This window comes from Megalobrama amblycephala, linkage group LG6 (assembly GCF_018812025.1).
Source record: "Megalobrama amblycephala isolate DHTTF-2021 linkage group LG6, ASM1881202v1, whole genome shotgun sequence".
NCBI classification, from domain to species: Eukaryota; Metazoa; Chordata; class Actinopteri; order Cypriniformes; family Xenocyprididae; genus Megalobrama; species Megalobrama amblycephala.
The window spans coordinates 5,651,642-5,669,404 of NC_063049.1; the positions used below are offsets into that span (position 1 = coordinate 5,651,642).

The 17,763-nt window shown below is 38.7% G+C and overlaps 1 protein-coding gene across 1 annotated transcript in view; it reads right to left on the minus strand.

Annotated features, from left to right (window-relative positions):
* Nucleotides 1-17,763, minus strand: part of LOC125269751 (sacsin-like) — a 61,935-nt gene that overhangs the window by 12,760 nt on the left and 31,412 nt on the right. Inside the window, exon 5 of the mRNA XM_048192713.1 lies at nt 11,397-12,840. Coding sequence (XP_048048670.1) covers nt 11,397-12,840 — 1,444 coding nt within the window. The remainder of the gene's footprint in view (nt 1-11,396; nt 12,841-17,763) is intronic.

Below are 17,763 nucleotides of genomic sequence, written 5' to 3' on the forward strand. Positions count from 1 at the left end.
AGATTACCAGATCTTAAACTTCTGGGAGGGTTGTAGGGACACAATAAATCAGACAGATAATTTGGAACGAGGTTATTTAAGCATTTGTAGACAAATAAAATAATTTTAAAATTGATCATGAATTGAACTGGAAGCCAGTGGAGCACTTGTAAAATGGGAGTGGCATGGTTGTATTTATGACTATTCATTAAAAATTTAGCTGCAGCATTTTGCACCAGTTGAAGAAACGGGGAACGTGGGAAATGGGCTGGGGCCTCTGCCCATCGGAAAGTTCACCTGCGAGCTGGATGTGATTTCAGCCTTTCTGTCCCGTTTGGGAAGTCAGCGTGCGAAATGTCTGACATCTGGCATTCGCTGGTTTTTCTTTGCCGCTGGCTTCGCCCTATCCTTCCCACTTGTTCGTATGAGGTCCCACTGTTCGGTGCTGCCCGCATCGGCCGTTACTCTTGGCGAGGAGTACAGTAAATCATGCGAATCTTTCTCTTCTGAGAAAAACTCCGGTTGCGCCTAGCGCCATCCCTCCACTGAAAATGGCTCTGATCAGTGCTTGTTCAGTGGCAAACAAGACCTTTCTACTAAACGACTTCTCCTCTCACAAGTTGGATTTTATGTTTATAACTAAATCATGGACACAGGTGGGAGATCTAAGTTCTTTTTCTGAATTGGCTGTTGTTCTTGCTTGCTTACCTAGTCTGATGATTCATCTGTGCACAGATCCAGACGTTAATACTGGCTGCCCTTGTGTAATGCCTTGAACATGAGCTGGCATATGCAAATATTGGGGGCGTACATATTAATGATCCCGACTGTTACGTAACAGTCGGTGTTATGTTGAGATTCGCCTGTTTTCCGGAGGTCTTTTAAACAAATGAGATTTACATAAGAAGGAGTAAGCAATGGAGTTTGAGACTCACTGTTTGTCTTTTCCATGTACTGAACTCTTGTTATTCAACTATGCCGAGGTAAATTCAACTTTTCATTCTAGGGCACCTTTAAAAGCATTCTCTTATGCTCACCAAGTTTGTTTAAAAATACAGTACAAATATTGTAAAATTGTAATAGTGTGAAATATTATTATATGAAACCCCTTCAGCCGTGACATATTCATGATACAGCACTAGCCTCGAGTACCTTATTGCTTTTATAAAACGGTTACCAATACAATCATTACAGGCAAAAATATGTATCAATGCAACTTTCATGAAGTAAACTTTCACTAAAAGCCCTCCGTCCGCCAGAAAAAAATAGTCCCTGACCATGAAGAGCAACAGAAGTTACATTTTTATGCCACAAGATGGCGGCAAAGACTGTCTTTATGAGTGTGTCAGTCAGTAGCAAAGACTTTTACATTGAAAAGACTGAATTGTTGTGAACACAGAACAAGACGCAACTGACAAATGCTTTGACTAGCGCTGTCAGTCACAGGAAAACCCCTTAACTGTTAAAAGGACAAGATAATACATCGGACATTTAGACTGACAGTTTTTAACTCTCCACGTCAAAATGGTCGAGGGGCGGGTTGGTGACTGTTTTAAAACGGACTTTTCTCTCTCGCTGTCAAATGGTTCCTATAAGGGCATTCTCTACCTTTGAAGTTCATTTACTGAGACTTGAATGGAAGGGTCCCGGTTCTGATAGCCATGATCTATCACCCTCCACATCTCGTTAAAGATTTTATCCTCGAAATAACAGAATTGCTGGGGTTTATCACTACTAACTTTGATCGATTTTTATTAGTTGGTGATTTTAATGTTCATGTATGCTGCCCGTTAAATACACTATGAAAGGAGTTTTTAACTCTTATTAAGTCTTTTAACTTGGTCCAGTGGATAAAAGATCCTACTCACATTCATGGTCATAGTTTGGACCTTGTGCTCACTTATGGGTTCTCTGTCTCTGAGCTAGTAATATCTGACTCATTGTTATTGGACCATAAGCAAATTTTATTTTCTCTCTCTCTCCCTGAATTAACCTTTTCATCTGCTGAAGCTCAAACTCAGTCTCGGTACTATTCATCTCACTTTAACTCTGATTTTAATGTGTTATTTAATAATCTGAGTTCACAATTATTCCTGGATTCGCCACTTCCTGATCTGGATGTCAACCAAACATCTCAAGTTGCTAAACGATGCATGGCTGAACATTTTAAATGTGACTGCTACTTTTAAACTGTTTAAATCAAAACCAAAATCTGACTGCTGGCTTACTTCTGACACTCACTTACTTAGACAAACCTGTAGGAAAGCAGAGCGAAAATGGCAAAAGGACAGACTCCAATCCTCCTACAAATCGTTTAAGGACAGCTTTCGGGACTTCCAGAATGCTGCGAAGGCTGCAAATGCTGCTTATTTTTCTAATTTAATCTCTATCAACTGTCATAGACCTAAGGTCTTGTATTCTGTCATAAACTCTATTTTAAACCCTCCTGTTAACCATATTCCTAATTCCTCCAATGCTCTTTGTGAATCCTTTTTGTGTTTTTTCATTGATAAAATTTCAAATTTTACGATCGCAGATGATATTTTCTCAAAATGAGCCTTGTGCTCCTATTCAGCTGCTTGCCTCTTGGGAGGTTTTCGATTCTATATCGCTACCCTATCTCACTGAAATTATTGCCACCCTGCTGAGAGTTTCAAATTATAATTTTGTGGCTACTGATGCTGGTGACTCTGTGATTTTAGTACTCTTAGACTTATCTGCTGCCTTCGATACTATTGGTCACACATTGCTTCTGTCCAGATTGGAATCCCTTGTGGGGCTAAAAGGTTCTGTTCTTAACTGGTTTAAATCCTACTTATCTGAGAGATCCTTTTCTGTCAGGATTGGCGACTTTACCTCCTCTGCTGCTACCCTTGAATCTGGACTCCCTCAGGGCTCCATTTTGCACCATTGCTCTTTTCTCTCTATTTGCTTCTTTTAGGTTTGATTCTAAGAAAGTTTGGAGTATCTTTCCACTTTCCACTGAGCCGATGATACTCAAGTCTACTTGCCAATGAAAAGAAACGACCCTTCTGGTTTACATACTCTATTTTCCTGTCTCAATGAGGTTAAACTCTGGCTAGCCAATAACTTTTTAACTCTCAATGACTCCAAGATGGAGATTATTGTTTTTGGTCCATCTGATAAATTTGAATTTAATAATTCTGCCCTGAGTAACCTGTCTGCTTTTAATTCAAACTGTGTACGGAATCTTGGTGTTCTCTTAGATAGCCGGCTAACATTAGAAAAACATGTTCCACTTCGTTTACTTGCTAAAATAAAGCATTTTTTATCTGAAAAGCCTCTTGAGATAGCTATAAATATCCCAAAAAGCCTATAAAGCCTAAACAAAAACTCAGAACTTCATGAAAATAGGTGAGCACATGCATATGACTCTAAGGAAACACGCCAATTTTTGTGTAGATTGGACCTGAGGTGGTGCTATAATTGTGAAAAAACTTTAAAAAACATATGTTTTTAATGGTTTTAAAGGTAAATATATATAACTTTGGATGTGGTCGACTTATTTTCATGGGAGTCACGTCTTTAGACTCCTGAATCCTTGCCAAGGTAGGTTTCGCCTTGCTTTGTGCACGGAACTTAAGATGGGTTACTAAATGTTAAAATTCCAAATGTCAAAATTTTTATGGGAAGTGGCAAAAAAATCCAGTCAAAGTCTCTCATGAGTAATTTTTTATGCTCTCTTATATACAAGTGTCTATAACTTTAAAACGAAAAGAGATATTTTCACCAAAAATTACACACATATGTATGGACACACTCTGAGGACAGCCAAAAAAGTGGTGGAGATCGGGCAATAGGTGGAGCTATACCTGTCAAAAAACCTTTAAAACCATATTTTTCTATAGACCCTTTTACTGTTTGTACACAATGATGATGTAGCAACGTATGCGTGCACATTTTGGCAACGAAACTGGCGAGAATCAGCAGCGTGTCAAGCTACACGAGCGGATTAAGCAACACAGACAGAGAAAGTTATTTTAAAAAGTCTGTGTACTATAGTGGAGTGGATAGCAGATGGCCAAATATACAGTGGCCAGATATATATACATAAACTATAATATATATATATATATATATATATATATATATATATACACACACACATATATACATAACTTTCGGAGTTGCTAACACGTTAGAACCACTGGGGAACAACACCACTTCCGTTGCCAAATTGCGCGGGCAACTATTTGATCATGTGGGCTGTAAAAGGGTCTATAGTGAATTGCCTGATACTGTCATTTAGCGCCACCAGATGGCAGCATTAGGCCATTACAGTTTTTTTTTACGATTGCTTACACACTAAAATTAAACTTTTCCCACAACTGGCAAAACCTTACACTCAAGGAGCAAAACACACACACACACAAAAAAAAAAAAAAGAAGAAAAAAAAAAAGGAGCAAAACACAAGGCTAGATTTGCACAACTGTAAGCACATTGTCAGCTTCACACTGTTTGCAAAACACTACACACAATGATTTGCAAAACACTAAACACACTTCTCTACATTAGGCACAGAAATCTAACATAATGTCACTTCTTTGCCATTTCAAGCCACTGCTTTCCAAAATACCACACCTATAAACAAATTGATCAAACATAGCCGTCAGGTGTGAAGACACTTAGGTGCTTAACTGTAAACTCAACAATCAGGTGCAAGTACTATAAAAAGGCAAAAGGTGAGTTTATGTGTCTTCAACAAAATGAAAGGCAATGTTGCAGTAAGAGGGAGAAACATCATTTTAAATGTCCCGGGCCAACCTGGTGTTAACATCACAATATACAGGTCCTTCTCAAAAAATTAGCATATTGTGATAAAAGTTCATTATTTTCCATAATGTAATGATAAAAATTAAACTTTCATATATTTTAGATTCATTGCACACCAACTGAAATATTTCAGGTCTTTTATTGTTTTAATACTGATGATTTTGGCATACAGCTCATGAAAACCTCAAAAAATTAGCATATCATGAAAAGGTTCTCTAAACGAGCTATTAACCTAATCATCTGAATCAACTAATTAACTCTAAACACCTGCAAAAGATTCCTGAGGCTTTTAAAAACTCCCAGCCTGGTTCATTACTCAAAACCACAATCATGGGTAAGCCTGCCGACCTGACTGCCGTCCAGAAGGCCATCATTGACACCCTCAAGCGAGAGGGTAAGACACAGAAAGAAATTTCTGAACGAATAGGCTGTATCAAGGCACCTCAGTGGGAAGTCTGTGGGAAGGAAAAAGTGTGGCAAAAAACGCTGCACAACGAGAAGAGGTGACCGGACCCTGAGGAAGATTGTGGAGAAGGACCGATTCCAGACCTTGGGGGGACCTGCGGAAGCAGTGGACTGAGTCTGGAGTAGAAACATCCAGAGCCACCGTGCACAGGCGTGTGCAGGAAATGGGCTACAGGTGCCGCATTCCCCAGGTCAAGCCACTTTTGAACCAGAAACAGCGGCAGAAGCGCCTGACCTGGGCTACAGAGAAGCAGCACTGGACTGTTGCTCAGTTTTGCATGTCATTCGGAAATCAAGCTGCCAGAGTCTGGAGGAAGACTGGGGAGAAGGAAATGCCAAAATGCCTGAAGTCCAGTGTCAAGTACCCACAGTCAGTGATGGTCTGGGGTGCCATGTCAGCTGCTGGTGTTGGTCCACTGTGTTTTATCAAGGGCAGGGTCAATGCAGCTAGCTATCAGGAGATTTTGGAGCACTTCATGCTTCCATCTTCTGAAAAGCTTTATGGAGATGAAGATTTCGTTTTTCAGCACGACCTGGCACCTGCTCACAGTGCCAAAACCACTGGTAAATGGTTTACTGACCATGGTATTACTGTGCTCAATTGGCCTGCCAACTCTCCTGACCTGAACCCCATATAGAATCTGTGGGATATTGTGAAGAGAAAGTTGAGAGACGCAAGACCCAACACTCTGGATGAGCTTAAGGCTGCTATCGAAGCATCCTGGGCCTCCATAACACCTCAGCAGTGCCACAGGCTGATTGCCTCCATGCCACGCTGCATTGAAGCAGTCATTTCTGCAAAAGGATTCCCGACCAAGTATTGAGTGCATAACTGAACATAATTATTTGAAGGTTGACTTTTTTTGTATTAAAAACACTTTTCTTTTATTGGTCGGATGAAATATGCTAATTTTTTGAGATTTTTTTTTGAGGTTTTCATGAGCTGTATGCCAAAATCATCAGTATTAAAACAATAAAAGACCTGAAATATTTCAGTTGGTGTGCAATGAATCTAAAATATATGAAAGTTTAATTTTTATCATTACATTATGGAAAATAATGAACTTTTATCACAATATGCTAATTTTTTGAGAAGGACCTGAATGTTGCAATCATGCAGAATAGGGTCCTCCACCAGCATGCCAACTTAGACCCTTACAACACAGCCCACATATTCACATTTTAGACAGACTGCACAAAATCGTCACAGCAGAAGACCAAATGGATGCAGAGCAGATGAGATACATTGTCATATGGGACAATGCAAATTTCCGCCTAAATTTCTGCTCTGGTCCAAAACTGGTTTCATTAGCATCCACAATTTTCACTCCAATACCTCCCACCATATTGTCCCTTCCTTAAACCCATTGAGGAGGGTTTTTTTTTTTGTTTTTTTGGCATGGAAGGTTTACAGTCTCCTGCCCTGTGTCAGGATGTGCCTCATTCAAGCCATGGAGAAGGCCTGACCTCACTGATGCAGGATCTGTGCAAATATGGATTCGCCATTCAAGAAGATTCTTCCCTCACTGTCTTGTAAGAGAGGACATCACCTGTGATGTGGATGAAGTACTATGGCCAGATCCAGCTAGGCGATGAGATAATGTATAGTATGTTTACTGTAGTATTTTCTGTACAATATTGTCAGTTTTTTCAGATTTTTTTTTTTTTAATATTTATTGTTGTTATTTACTGTAATTGTAACCTGTACTGGATACAGTATTTTACATTTGCCTGTTGTTTGCTGAGCTAACAGTGTTATGCACACTACTGCAGCAGCATGACAACAGGGACATGTTTTGTCGTGATTCTCCATGTTGACTGATTTGGGTATATGGAGAGAAATCAGTGATATTTTCCTCAGTCTGCAGCATTGGTCTTGTGTAGTGTTTGGTGAACTATTGTATAGTTGCACTTTCTCTGTGTACTTCATTTACAGTACTCTAATCACTGTGAATTAGACTTGCTAAAAGTGTTTTAGGTTAGCAACAGCAGTGTGTAACTGGTTCAAAAAGATTAAAGTCATATGAAATGAGTGTGGTTTCGAAATTTCGTATGGTAACAAAATATTGTTTTTATAAAGTTGTGTATAGTTTTGACAAAAGTGTTCCATTTTGCAAATGATCTGAAGTGTTGTGCTACTTTGGTGTAGGGTTGTGTTAATTGTGTGTAGTGTTTTGACAAACCGGGATCTAATTTCAAAATTGTGCTTAAGCAATCAGAAAAAAACTGTAATATAGCTCAAGGTTTCAAGGTTTAGCCATTTTAAATCCCTTCTAAACTATATAAATCCTTATAATAACATTACAAATTATATTTGTCAATGTTTACCACTTCATTTGTTCATGTGACGTTTGTCTTTGCAGTAATACAACATTACAATTACATTGAGACCTGAAAATGATGATTTTTTTTGTTTATGTGTGTGTAAGCATGCTTCGTATGTATCAAGTATTATTGTTTAAACCTTTTCTTTATGTGTGTTTGTTTTAGCATATATGATTTCAGTGGTTACATGCTTGCTAAATAAGACAATTCCTTTTTATGTAATCTGCCTCAAATGCTTGAACCCCGATAAATGCTGCTCACAGCTTTAATAACATAATTGTTTCTACTCCAATTTGTTGGTTAAATATAAACATTTAAATGATGGCTGTATATTTAACACACATTAACGAAGACAACAACAGGTTAAGTCAAAATATAATGAATATACAGTGCTGTATATTAAATACTATTTTAGGGTTATTTCTAACTAACTATCCAGTTTATGGTCATTGAATAGCTTTTCTGAGGTAAATGTGGCATTGTTCTCAAGCTGTTTTATTTATGTCTTTCCGCGGTTGAAACACTGATTAATCAATTATGCAATAGAAATTTAGCACTATTTTCTATAATCTTCTGCTTGCATTTTACATTATGCTTCACTTGGATGCTTTATTTTCATCTTCATAGTCAACTGAGTTTAGTTCTAAAAAAAAAAAGAAAAAGCAAAGGCTATGTAGTAAATAGGTCAATCTGTGACAGGGCCCATCATTGAGTGGGGGCCCCTATGCACCGCGGGGGCTGCGGGGGTGTCCCGTACGCCCATGGTTTTGTCCTCTGGTTTATTTGTTTATCCTCCACTGTCTTTTTTCTGATTTGTTAGCTTATCTGCTCTTTTTTCATAACTATTAGTTATATCTCTCCTGTGAAAGTCAGGAAGAAGAGTGGCAGACAAAAAGCTCCTTGGAGAAACTCAACAGCAGTGCAAAATATGAAAAGACAATGCAGAAAAGTTGAGCGCATGTGGCGAAAGACAAAACTTGAAATCCACTATAACATCTATAAAGATATCCTTCATGCTTTCAATGTGGAACTAGGCAAAGCTAGACAGACCTTCTTCTCAAATATTATAAACAGAAACCTAAACAACACCCGCACTCTTTTTGCTACTGTAGAGAGACTAACAAACCCCCCAAGTCAGATTCCCAGTGAAATGCTCTCAGACAGCAAATGCTGTGAGTTTGATTCCTTCTTCTCTGAGAAAATTAATAATATCAGAAAGGCGATCAGCACATCCTTGAGCTGCACTGGGGTAAAACAGATCAGATCACAACCTCAGAAAGCAGCTATTATGTCTGTTTTTGAAGCAGTTGGTGGAGCAGATCTCCTAGAAGTGGTAAATGCGTCACTTCTCTCTGGGACTTTTCCAAAATCCCTGAAAACTGCAGTTGTCAAGCCCCTCCTGAAAAAGAGCAATCTGGATAACACCATATTGAGCAACTACAGACCAATCTCAAATCTTCCTTTCATAGGCAAGATCATTGAAAAAGTTGTTTTCAATCAGCTGAACAAGTTCTAAGCTTGAATGGATAATTTGACAACTTTCAATCTGGTTTCCGACCACATCATAGCACAGCGACGGTGCTCATAATAAATGATATTCACCTAAACACAGATTCAGGTAAATTATCAGTGCTGGTTCTACTCAACATCAGTGCTGCGTTTGACACTGCCGATCACAACATTCTTCTTGACAGGCTGGAAAACTGGGTTGGGCTTTCTGGGATGGTCCTTAAATGGTTCAGGTCATACTTAGAAGGGAGAGGTTATTATGTGAGTATCAGTGATCATAAGTCTAAGTGGACATCCATGACATGTGGAGTCCCTCAATGTTCAATACTTGCACCCCTCCTGTTGGAATCTGCTAAGTATTTGATTGATCTGCTAATTTAAAATGCTTATCAATTGGTTCAGTATTTGTTTTATATTTTTTTCCAGTACTTTTCCAGTACAAAAGTATAGGTTTTATCCTATATTTAAAGATTGGAACATTAGGTCTTCATTTTTCTACTTGCTGTGTTTAAGCGTTTGCAAATAAGATGAGAAAGATCCATGATTTTGGTATGAGGCAAGCTTATATGAAAAGAAAATGTAATCATTTTAAAAAACGTGTTAATTGACTGCATTTTTTGTGAAAACGACATGAATGTTAATGGTATGGTCACAACAGACTGATGTTCTGCTAAATGTGTTTAGAGTTTTGAAAATGTGATTACAGACTGGACAAAAGTATGTTAGCAATTGAAAAAAACTGTAAAATACATCTTGCCTTAATATAAAGTGATTATTTGAACTATTCAATTATTATTGAATTATTCAATTATTTGAACAAATAACAAACCATTTCTTTAAAATAAACACTTTCTTGAGGTGAACACAAAGGAATTCACTGACATGTTTTTAAACATGCTTTATAAACAGCACATGAGTTTTGGCAACAGAACTGAGAAAACATGCATCTTCTGTTTAGAAACCTTGTAAAAAAATAAATAAAATTGCCTGAGATAGACCAATACACATTTTAATAGCTAAATATGTGTAGTATTAGATTCAGTGTTGAAAAAAAAAAAAAAAAAAAAATGTAATTTTGAAGAGTTTTTACAAGGAAATGTCACCCATTCGGTGGAATGGCCCAAAACTTGAATTTGTCTCTACCGCAACGCAAGGTCTTATCTAAAAATGCTGCAGTAAAGACATGTTGCGGAAATTACATTTTTGCTAATATTGCTGATAACCGGCAGCTAGCAAGGTCTGATATATGAGTTTTGACTTTTAGCACCACATATACATGTATTCAGCAGTAATATAAATTCATTTTTATAATGTAGTTTAAAATACACAATTACTAAGCAGAATCACATAATAAATACTTGTGAAGAAAAGATTATCTTTATCTTAGTTTTCTGGGTTTTGTGAGTGACCTAATGGGGGTCGCCCAATATGTAAGCCATGTGCTCACATGCAAATTTCTGTTTCCATAGAACCTAGATTTGTTTGACTTTGAACCAGTATCATATTAAGAGTCTTTTCTCAGTGTTGCGGTAAGGACTCCATAAAGTGTAGGACAGGTGTATTTAGATGAAAAGTAAATCATATAAATGATTAGTAAACAAAATAGAACTTTAAGATGGTGTAAAGTAACATTTATATGAAACTAATTCATTTAAAATAATGTCATATTGTAAAAGAATTAGCTAATTTTACACATCTCAGCATTGAAACCACAGGTTTGGGACTTACCTATAAATGCTTCATAGTTTTTCATTAAATCATATTATTCATTCATTATTTTTTAAGTCAAGGTGTGTGACACTGTGTTTATATTTATAAAGCTTTAGATGACATATTTTAACATAAACTTTTCATTTCACTCCTGGGACTTAAAAGTGCCTGTAGTTGCAGAACAACCCATAAACACACTAAAGAATTCAAATAAGAGAGTAACAACTACAGTCAAACCAAAATTTATTCAGACACCTTCAACATTTCACACATTATCACAGTTTATTCGCTCTAGTTTAGGTCTACCAATTACCAAGCAATGCTTAATTTTTTTCAGTCTGTGGTGTAAAAAGTTCACATTAGCAATTAAAGAAAACACTTATGTAAAACATGATCAGGTCAAAGTGTCTGAAAAATTGTTGGTCCCAAATGTTTATCAATTTTAATGGTAGTCCACTGTATGAAGATTTTTTGGGTATAATATGTCATAATATGTGTGCTATCCTCACTTACATAAATTAACTATAGTGTCCTGCACCCACTAGTAAAAATATATAAAAATTATATCTGGTGTCTAAATAATTTTTTGGTTTGACTGTATATCACACTTTACCTTGGAAACTTCTCATTGTCGATCAAAACAGTGTCCTGGGTTCCTTTGCTAAATGAAGTGAAGGTTCCATCACTGAGAGGCAGAAGCTTAAGGCCTTGTAGTTCTGTGTACTTCTCATCACTGAGAGCAAATTCAAGAAGAGAGTACTTGTCATCTTTACTGAGGTTTTCAGTCTCACTTCTGTGAAGGACATCTCTAACATAAGACGGAGTCACCCATGTCAAGGTATCACTTTCAGGGAAGATTTCTTGAACATCTTTCAAAACATGTTCTGGGAGTGTGACCAGGTTCTCTCCTTCAGCAATCAGTAATCTTGATATTGCAGACATTTTTGCACGACATATATTGTTGACTGGAAAAACTGCATCTGAGGGAGACACCCAGATTTTCTCATCTTCGGCAAGGTGAAAGATCTTGTACTCAATTAGACCCTTCAGAGTGTCTGTTGCAACTTCATGCCATCTGTCTTTATGTACAGTCTTGGATAGGTCAGGCCAAAGATTGTACACAGTGGCAGCAGACAGGGTTGAGTTTTTGGATAACTGAATGGCATCCAGGATCATCATAAGATACACATGAGGAAGAACATCTTTTACAAGTAGCTCATTCCACTTTGCAGACTCATCATTCTTCTGATCCTCCTCTTGCCACTTAATGAACCTCCGATCATCTGTCAGGCCAAAGCAAGCATTGATGTGAATGGGAAGCCCAGTTTTATTTGATTCATTATTTGGAAGTGTCAGAAAGCAACTTAGTCGCCCACTGCAAAGTGATCTGTCGTCATCTATTCGAAAAGCTGCATCAACTTGAGGGTAGAAGCTCAGCTTACTGGCTAGAGAGTCAATCTCTGGTTTATATCCATGTTTCAGAAGGCAAGTTGTCACAAGCCACTGGGACCTTGTTTCTTCCTTTTGATGGGAAATATGTGATGCTGTTTTGAAACAAGTTTTTCTGTCAAATAATTCCTGCTTGTCATGAAAAAGGTCAGTGTCAAATTGATTCGACACTGAAACTTTTAACCTATTGTTGCAGCCATTGGTGTCAATATGCAGCAAAGTAATGGATGACACATTTCTCAGGAAAAGAAGACTGATGTCTGCATCAGCAATGAAACTGTCAAAAAGCTGTGTAACTTTTTTGGAGTCATACAAGTTATCGGAGATCTCAGAAGGCTCATTACGCAGAGGGAAACGGAAAAGCGTTCCTTTGAAGTATTGCTCCTCGCTGATGACCTTCTCCCAGGAACAACTGTTGACTTGAGACTGTTGACTGAGTTTACTGACAACATTTTGAAAGGGCTGAAACTGATCTGTCAACTTCAGAAGGATCTTTCTATCCTCCTCGTCATTCAAAGACCATCGATAGCCTTTTTCATCATCTCCAAACATCTTCTCTTGTGGGTCAAAAATGGCAAGGTGTTCAGAACTGAATACACATGGCAAATCTGTAAATAAACAACAACAATAATAATTTTAAATATTGTTAGGGTTGCAGTGTTATGCCAAATTCTATGTCAGAGTCAGTATTTGAGTCTAAGTGCAATCCATCATTCATAATGTTTGTTTTCATTAAAGAAACTACTTGCAACTAGAAAAAAAATCAGAAGATCAGACCAAAATATGAATATAGCAGCAGTTTGGATCCTCCTCCTCTCCCTGGAGGATCTTTCCCTCGAGGTGCATATGCAGAGGTTTTTAGATCTGGTCCATCTCTTTCATTACGACAGGCTCTGTGTGTTTTTCCTGTCCCAAGATGCCCTAGAGGCATGTGAAACCAGTACCTAGGAGTGGCAAGTCTGACCAGGTGTGTAAGCCAGTCATCATTTCCACATGGAGCAAAATCCTGAGGCCACAATTATCCCGGAGAATTGAACAGGTGTATGCACCAGTCTCTGTGTCCGTACCGGTAGGAATACTCATGGAGTGGAGCATTGTCATACTCCAGAGGCTGAAGTATACAGTGGGTACGGAAAGTATTCAGACCCCCTTAAATTTTTCACTCTTTGTTATATTGCAGCCATTTGCTTTCATTTAAGTTCATTTTTTTTCCTCATTAATGTACACACAGCACCCCATATTGACAGACAAACACAGAATTGTTGACATTTTTGCAGATTTATTAAAAAAGAAAAACTGAAATATCACATGGTCCTAAGTATTCAGACCCTTTGCTCAGTATTTAGTAGAAGCAGCTTTTTGATCTAATACAGCCATAAGTCTTTTTGGGAAAGATGCAACAAGTTTTTCACACCTGGATTTGGGGATCCTCTGCCATTCCTCCTTGCAGATCCTCTCCAGTTCTGTCAGGTTGGATGGTAAACGTTGGTGGACAGCCATTTTTAGGTCTCTCCAGAGATGCTCAATTGGGTTTAAGTCAGGGCTCTGGCTGGGCCATTCAAGAACAGTCACGGAGTTATTGTGAAGCCACTCCTTCGTTATTTTAGCTGTGTGCTTAGGGTCATTGTCTTGTTGGAAGGTAAACCTTCAGCCCAGTCTGAGATCCTGAGCACTCTGGAGAAGGTTTCCGTCCAGGATATCCCTGTACTTGGCCGCATTCATCTTTCCCTCGATTGCAACCAGTCGTCCTGTCCCTGTAGCTGAAAAACACCCCCACAGCATGATGCTGCCACCACCATGCTTCACTGTTGGGACTGTATTGGACAGGTGATGAGCAGTGCCTGGTTTCCTCCACACATACCGCTTAGAATTAAGGCCAAAAAGTTCTATCTTGGTCTCATCAGACCAGAGAATCTTATTTCTCACCATCTTGGCAAACTCCATGCGGGCTTTCATGTGTCTTGCACTGAGCAGAGGCTTCCGTCAGGCCACTCTGCCATAAAGCCCCGACTGGTGGAGGGCTGCAGTGATGGCTGACTTTCTACAACTTTCTCCCATCTCCCGACTGCATCTCTGGAGCTCAGCCACAGTGATCTTTGGGTTCTTCTTTACCTCTCTCACTAAGGCTCTTCTCCCCCGATAGCTCAGTTTGGTCGGACGGCCAGCTCTAGGAAGGGTTCTGGTTGTCCCAAATGTCTTCCATTTAAGGATTATGGAGGCCACTGTGCTCTTAGGAACCTTAAGTGCAGCAGAATTTTTTTTGTAACCTTGGCCAGATCTGTGCCTTGCCACAATTCTGTCTCTGAGCTTAGAGTTGTTTGTGGTTGGGTAAATTAAACACGATATGCAGTGACGTCATAAACGTGTTGCATTGTGGGCTATGGAGCTGCCTGAAGTGTACATATGAAGTAGACTCGCTCCCTTGGTTTAAATCAAGGGAGCGAGGGTCTGTCCATATAAACTTCCCTTGTCCACTTCACGAAGTGGAACGCACTTCAAAATGGTGACAGGGATTCCCCTGAAGGGAAGTGTTTAGGGAAGTTTGTGAGTGCATGTCTAAAACTGGAGTGGAACGCAGCCCTGGGGATCCCCCATCAGTGCACATTTTGCATGTCTCTCTCATTTAACATGTCTGATTCAACTCAGCTCATTAGTAGAGACTGCAAGACTTGAATGGGGTGTGTCTGATGAGGGAGACATCAAAAATGCGCAGTGGTTAGGGGTCCCCAGGACAGGTTTGAGAACCACTGGTCTAAGGTACCCTCGTGTGACAAGCCTTGATGCCAATCTTGCTGCCTTGTCTCTGGTCTTGTTTTCCCCCACAGGTTAGTTTTTGTTTGTTTTTGTTTTATTTTTATTTATAAAGAAAGAGCCCTTCAACCTGCATTATTGAGTCCTCGTTCCTTCCCTCACCATACCCTGACACTGCGCCAGAAAAACAAACTGCATCCACTGTTCCCTTAACGCTGGGTTTTTTGGGAAACTGAAAAAGGTCATCTCTCCCTCACAACCAAAAACACACTCATTTGGTGACATTGTAGAAAAATCTCTCTGCTTCCATAACCCCAACGAGCCACATTGATGTGTGTGCTCTTGCTCCTGCTCTGGGGTGCGTTTCCCAAAAGCATCGTTAGCCAACTAACATCGCAAGTACCGTCGTTACTAGGGTTGGGTATCGTTTGAATTTGAACAATTCCGTTTCCAATTTCGATTCCTTGTTTCGAATCCGGTTCTTAACGATTCTCGATTCTGATTCTTTTAAGAGGCAGGGTCAAAAAAAGTTATATTTATATATAAAAGTTATATATAAAAAGGATATTTTAAATGAGCTAGCTAACCAATGGTTTTTATGAAGGAAATAGTCTGACCTTCTCCATCAATTTTAATTCTATAAACTTTTTACTTTTTATGAACTTTACTATGAATTTCTCACAGGGCTGTTTTCAACTACAATATAAATATCAAATCTATGAACTTGAATATAAATATTATAAATTATGAGGCTCAGCACATCGCAGAGTCATGGAGTCACCAGCCTGGCTAACATTCGCAATCTCAGGTCGTAAATTGTCTATGAAAAAATACGTGGGCTAATTTGTTAGCTGCCTCAATGTTGGCGCAAGACATATTATTTATTGTATATGTATTGTTTTATTTACCAGATTCGGACTGCAGTGCAGTCACTGCGGTGCCAGGCTGGGGGTCGAAGCCAGAGGAAGAGGCAGCGGAGGACGGTCGGCGCAGCGCGTCAAAGACGGGGCACACATTTATTTCTACTTCATGAACTCGGAGGTGCTTTATCATGTTCGACGTGCACCCTCCTATGCACGAAACAATCTTGCCGCAAATGTTGCATTTTGCCAAGATTTTGTTTTGTTTAGAAAAGTGAAGCCACACTTCGGGCAGATCTAGCGTGCGGACCGCCGATGCACGCTATCCATGTTCGACTAGCTCGGTTATACCAACACTTCTGGTGGACGCTTCGTTGTTGGTTTTCAGCGGTTTCTTCTTCCAGTCGGCGGACAGTGAATCGAAACTAGGAATCGAAATTTAAACTTTTTAACGATTCCGGGAAAATCGCAAAGCTAGTCCCGGTTCCAATCAATACTCGATACTCGATACCCAAGCCTAGTCGTTACTTACATAGTTCAACGATTTGGTGTTTCCCGCAACCATAGTTTAAATGAACATTCACAAACTGCATCGCAAACTTGTGTGGTTGGAATGACAGCTCTCGAGCTGTGGTTAGAAGCATAGTTTCCTGTTTTTATGACATGTGGACTTAATAAATCTTTACCGTCAGCAAAATAAGCAAGCTGACATTAAGTACAATGTATATCTTTTATTTTGAATATATACAAGTGACATTTATATATTTTAGTTTGTCAATTTAGATTTAAAGCACCGTTTTTGAAGAGTGCGCATGTTCTAGTATGTCAGAACAAGCATTCGACGTAATCTGGAAAAAAGCAAAATAACTGAGGAAAATGAGAATTAGTCCGCTAATGCCATGTCCGTAATTTATAGCAGAAATTATATTATTATTTCGATCTCAAACAGATTAATTTAAATAAGTTATTACTCCACCACCTGCGTGACGTCATTCACCAACGTGATTGAACGACAGGTTTGCGACAATACGGTTTCAGGAAACAGTCGTGACTAGCTAGTTGATTTGTTCAATGATGCATCGTATTATGGTAGATCAGCTGCGAGTTAAATCGTTGTTCGGCAAACGCACCCCTGGGTGATGTGTGCGACTCTGCGCACAATTATCAGGGAGAAGTGCCCATACAAAGAATTCCACCCTTTAAGACGTGATACAGGGCCATACTCTGAAAAAAACTTTTCAAAAACGGAAGTAGTGTATTTGGCACAGAAAAATTCTGTCATACGTCGAACTCATGTTTTGAAACTTTGGCCATGTTTAGCATGAGAATGCAACTCTTTAACAGTGTAAATAAGTCAGAATGCTTGAAACAGCATTAGACCTCCACTTTAAAGACCACTTTGAGTAAATGTAAAAAAATAGGGAATGAGCATGCACATTTTACTATTAATAATAGACGGATCTTGAAAAAAGGTTACTGTAATCTGTAACATAATAATGCTAAACATATGGCCAAACCTTTGACAATTTAACATCATAATAAAATTCAAAAAGAAAATTAATTATTATTCATTCTAGAAAGAATTTTAACCTTTTTGTAACTTGTGTATGGTGTTAATTTAGCAAGCTAATCTGTTGCTAACAGATTATGCAAACATCAGAAAGATAAAAATAAAAATGCAATACAAAAAAGACATGCTTAATTTGATCATTAATGTGATGTGTAATATATAATATAAGTGGCATTTTGTGATGTTGTAAGGTTGAAAATATCCAAAGATATTTTAAAATGAACAAAGACATTTGCTTTACATAACCCTCTTGCTACAAGGGCCATTTGGAAGGCACAAAGGTATTGATAGTGATCAAGCCCTGTGTGTACATCAGGGGTCTACAAATGGTCACACCTTTAGTACAGTGG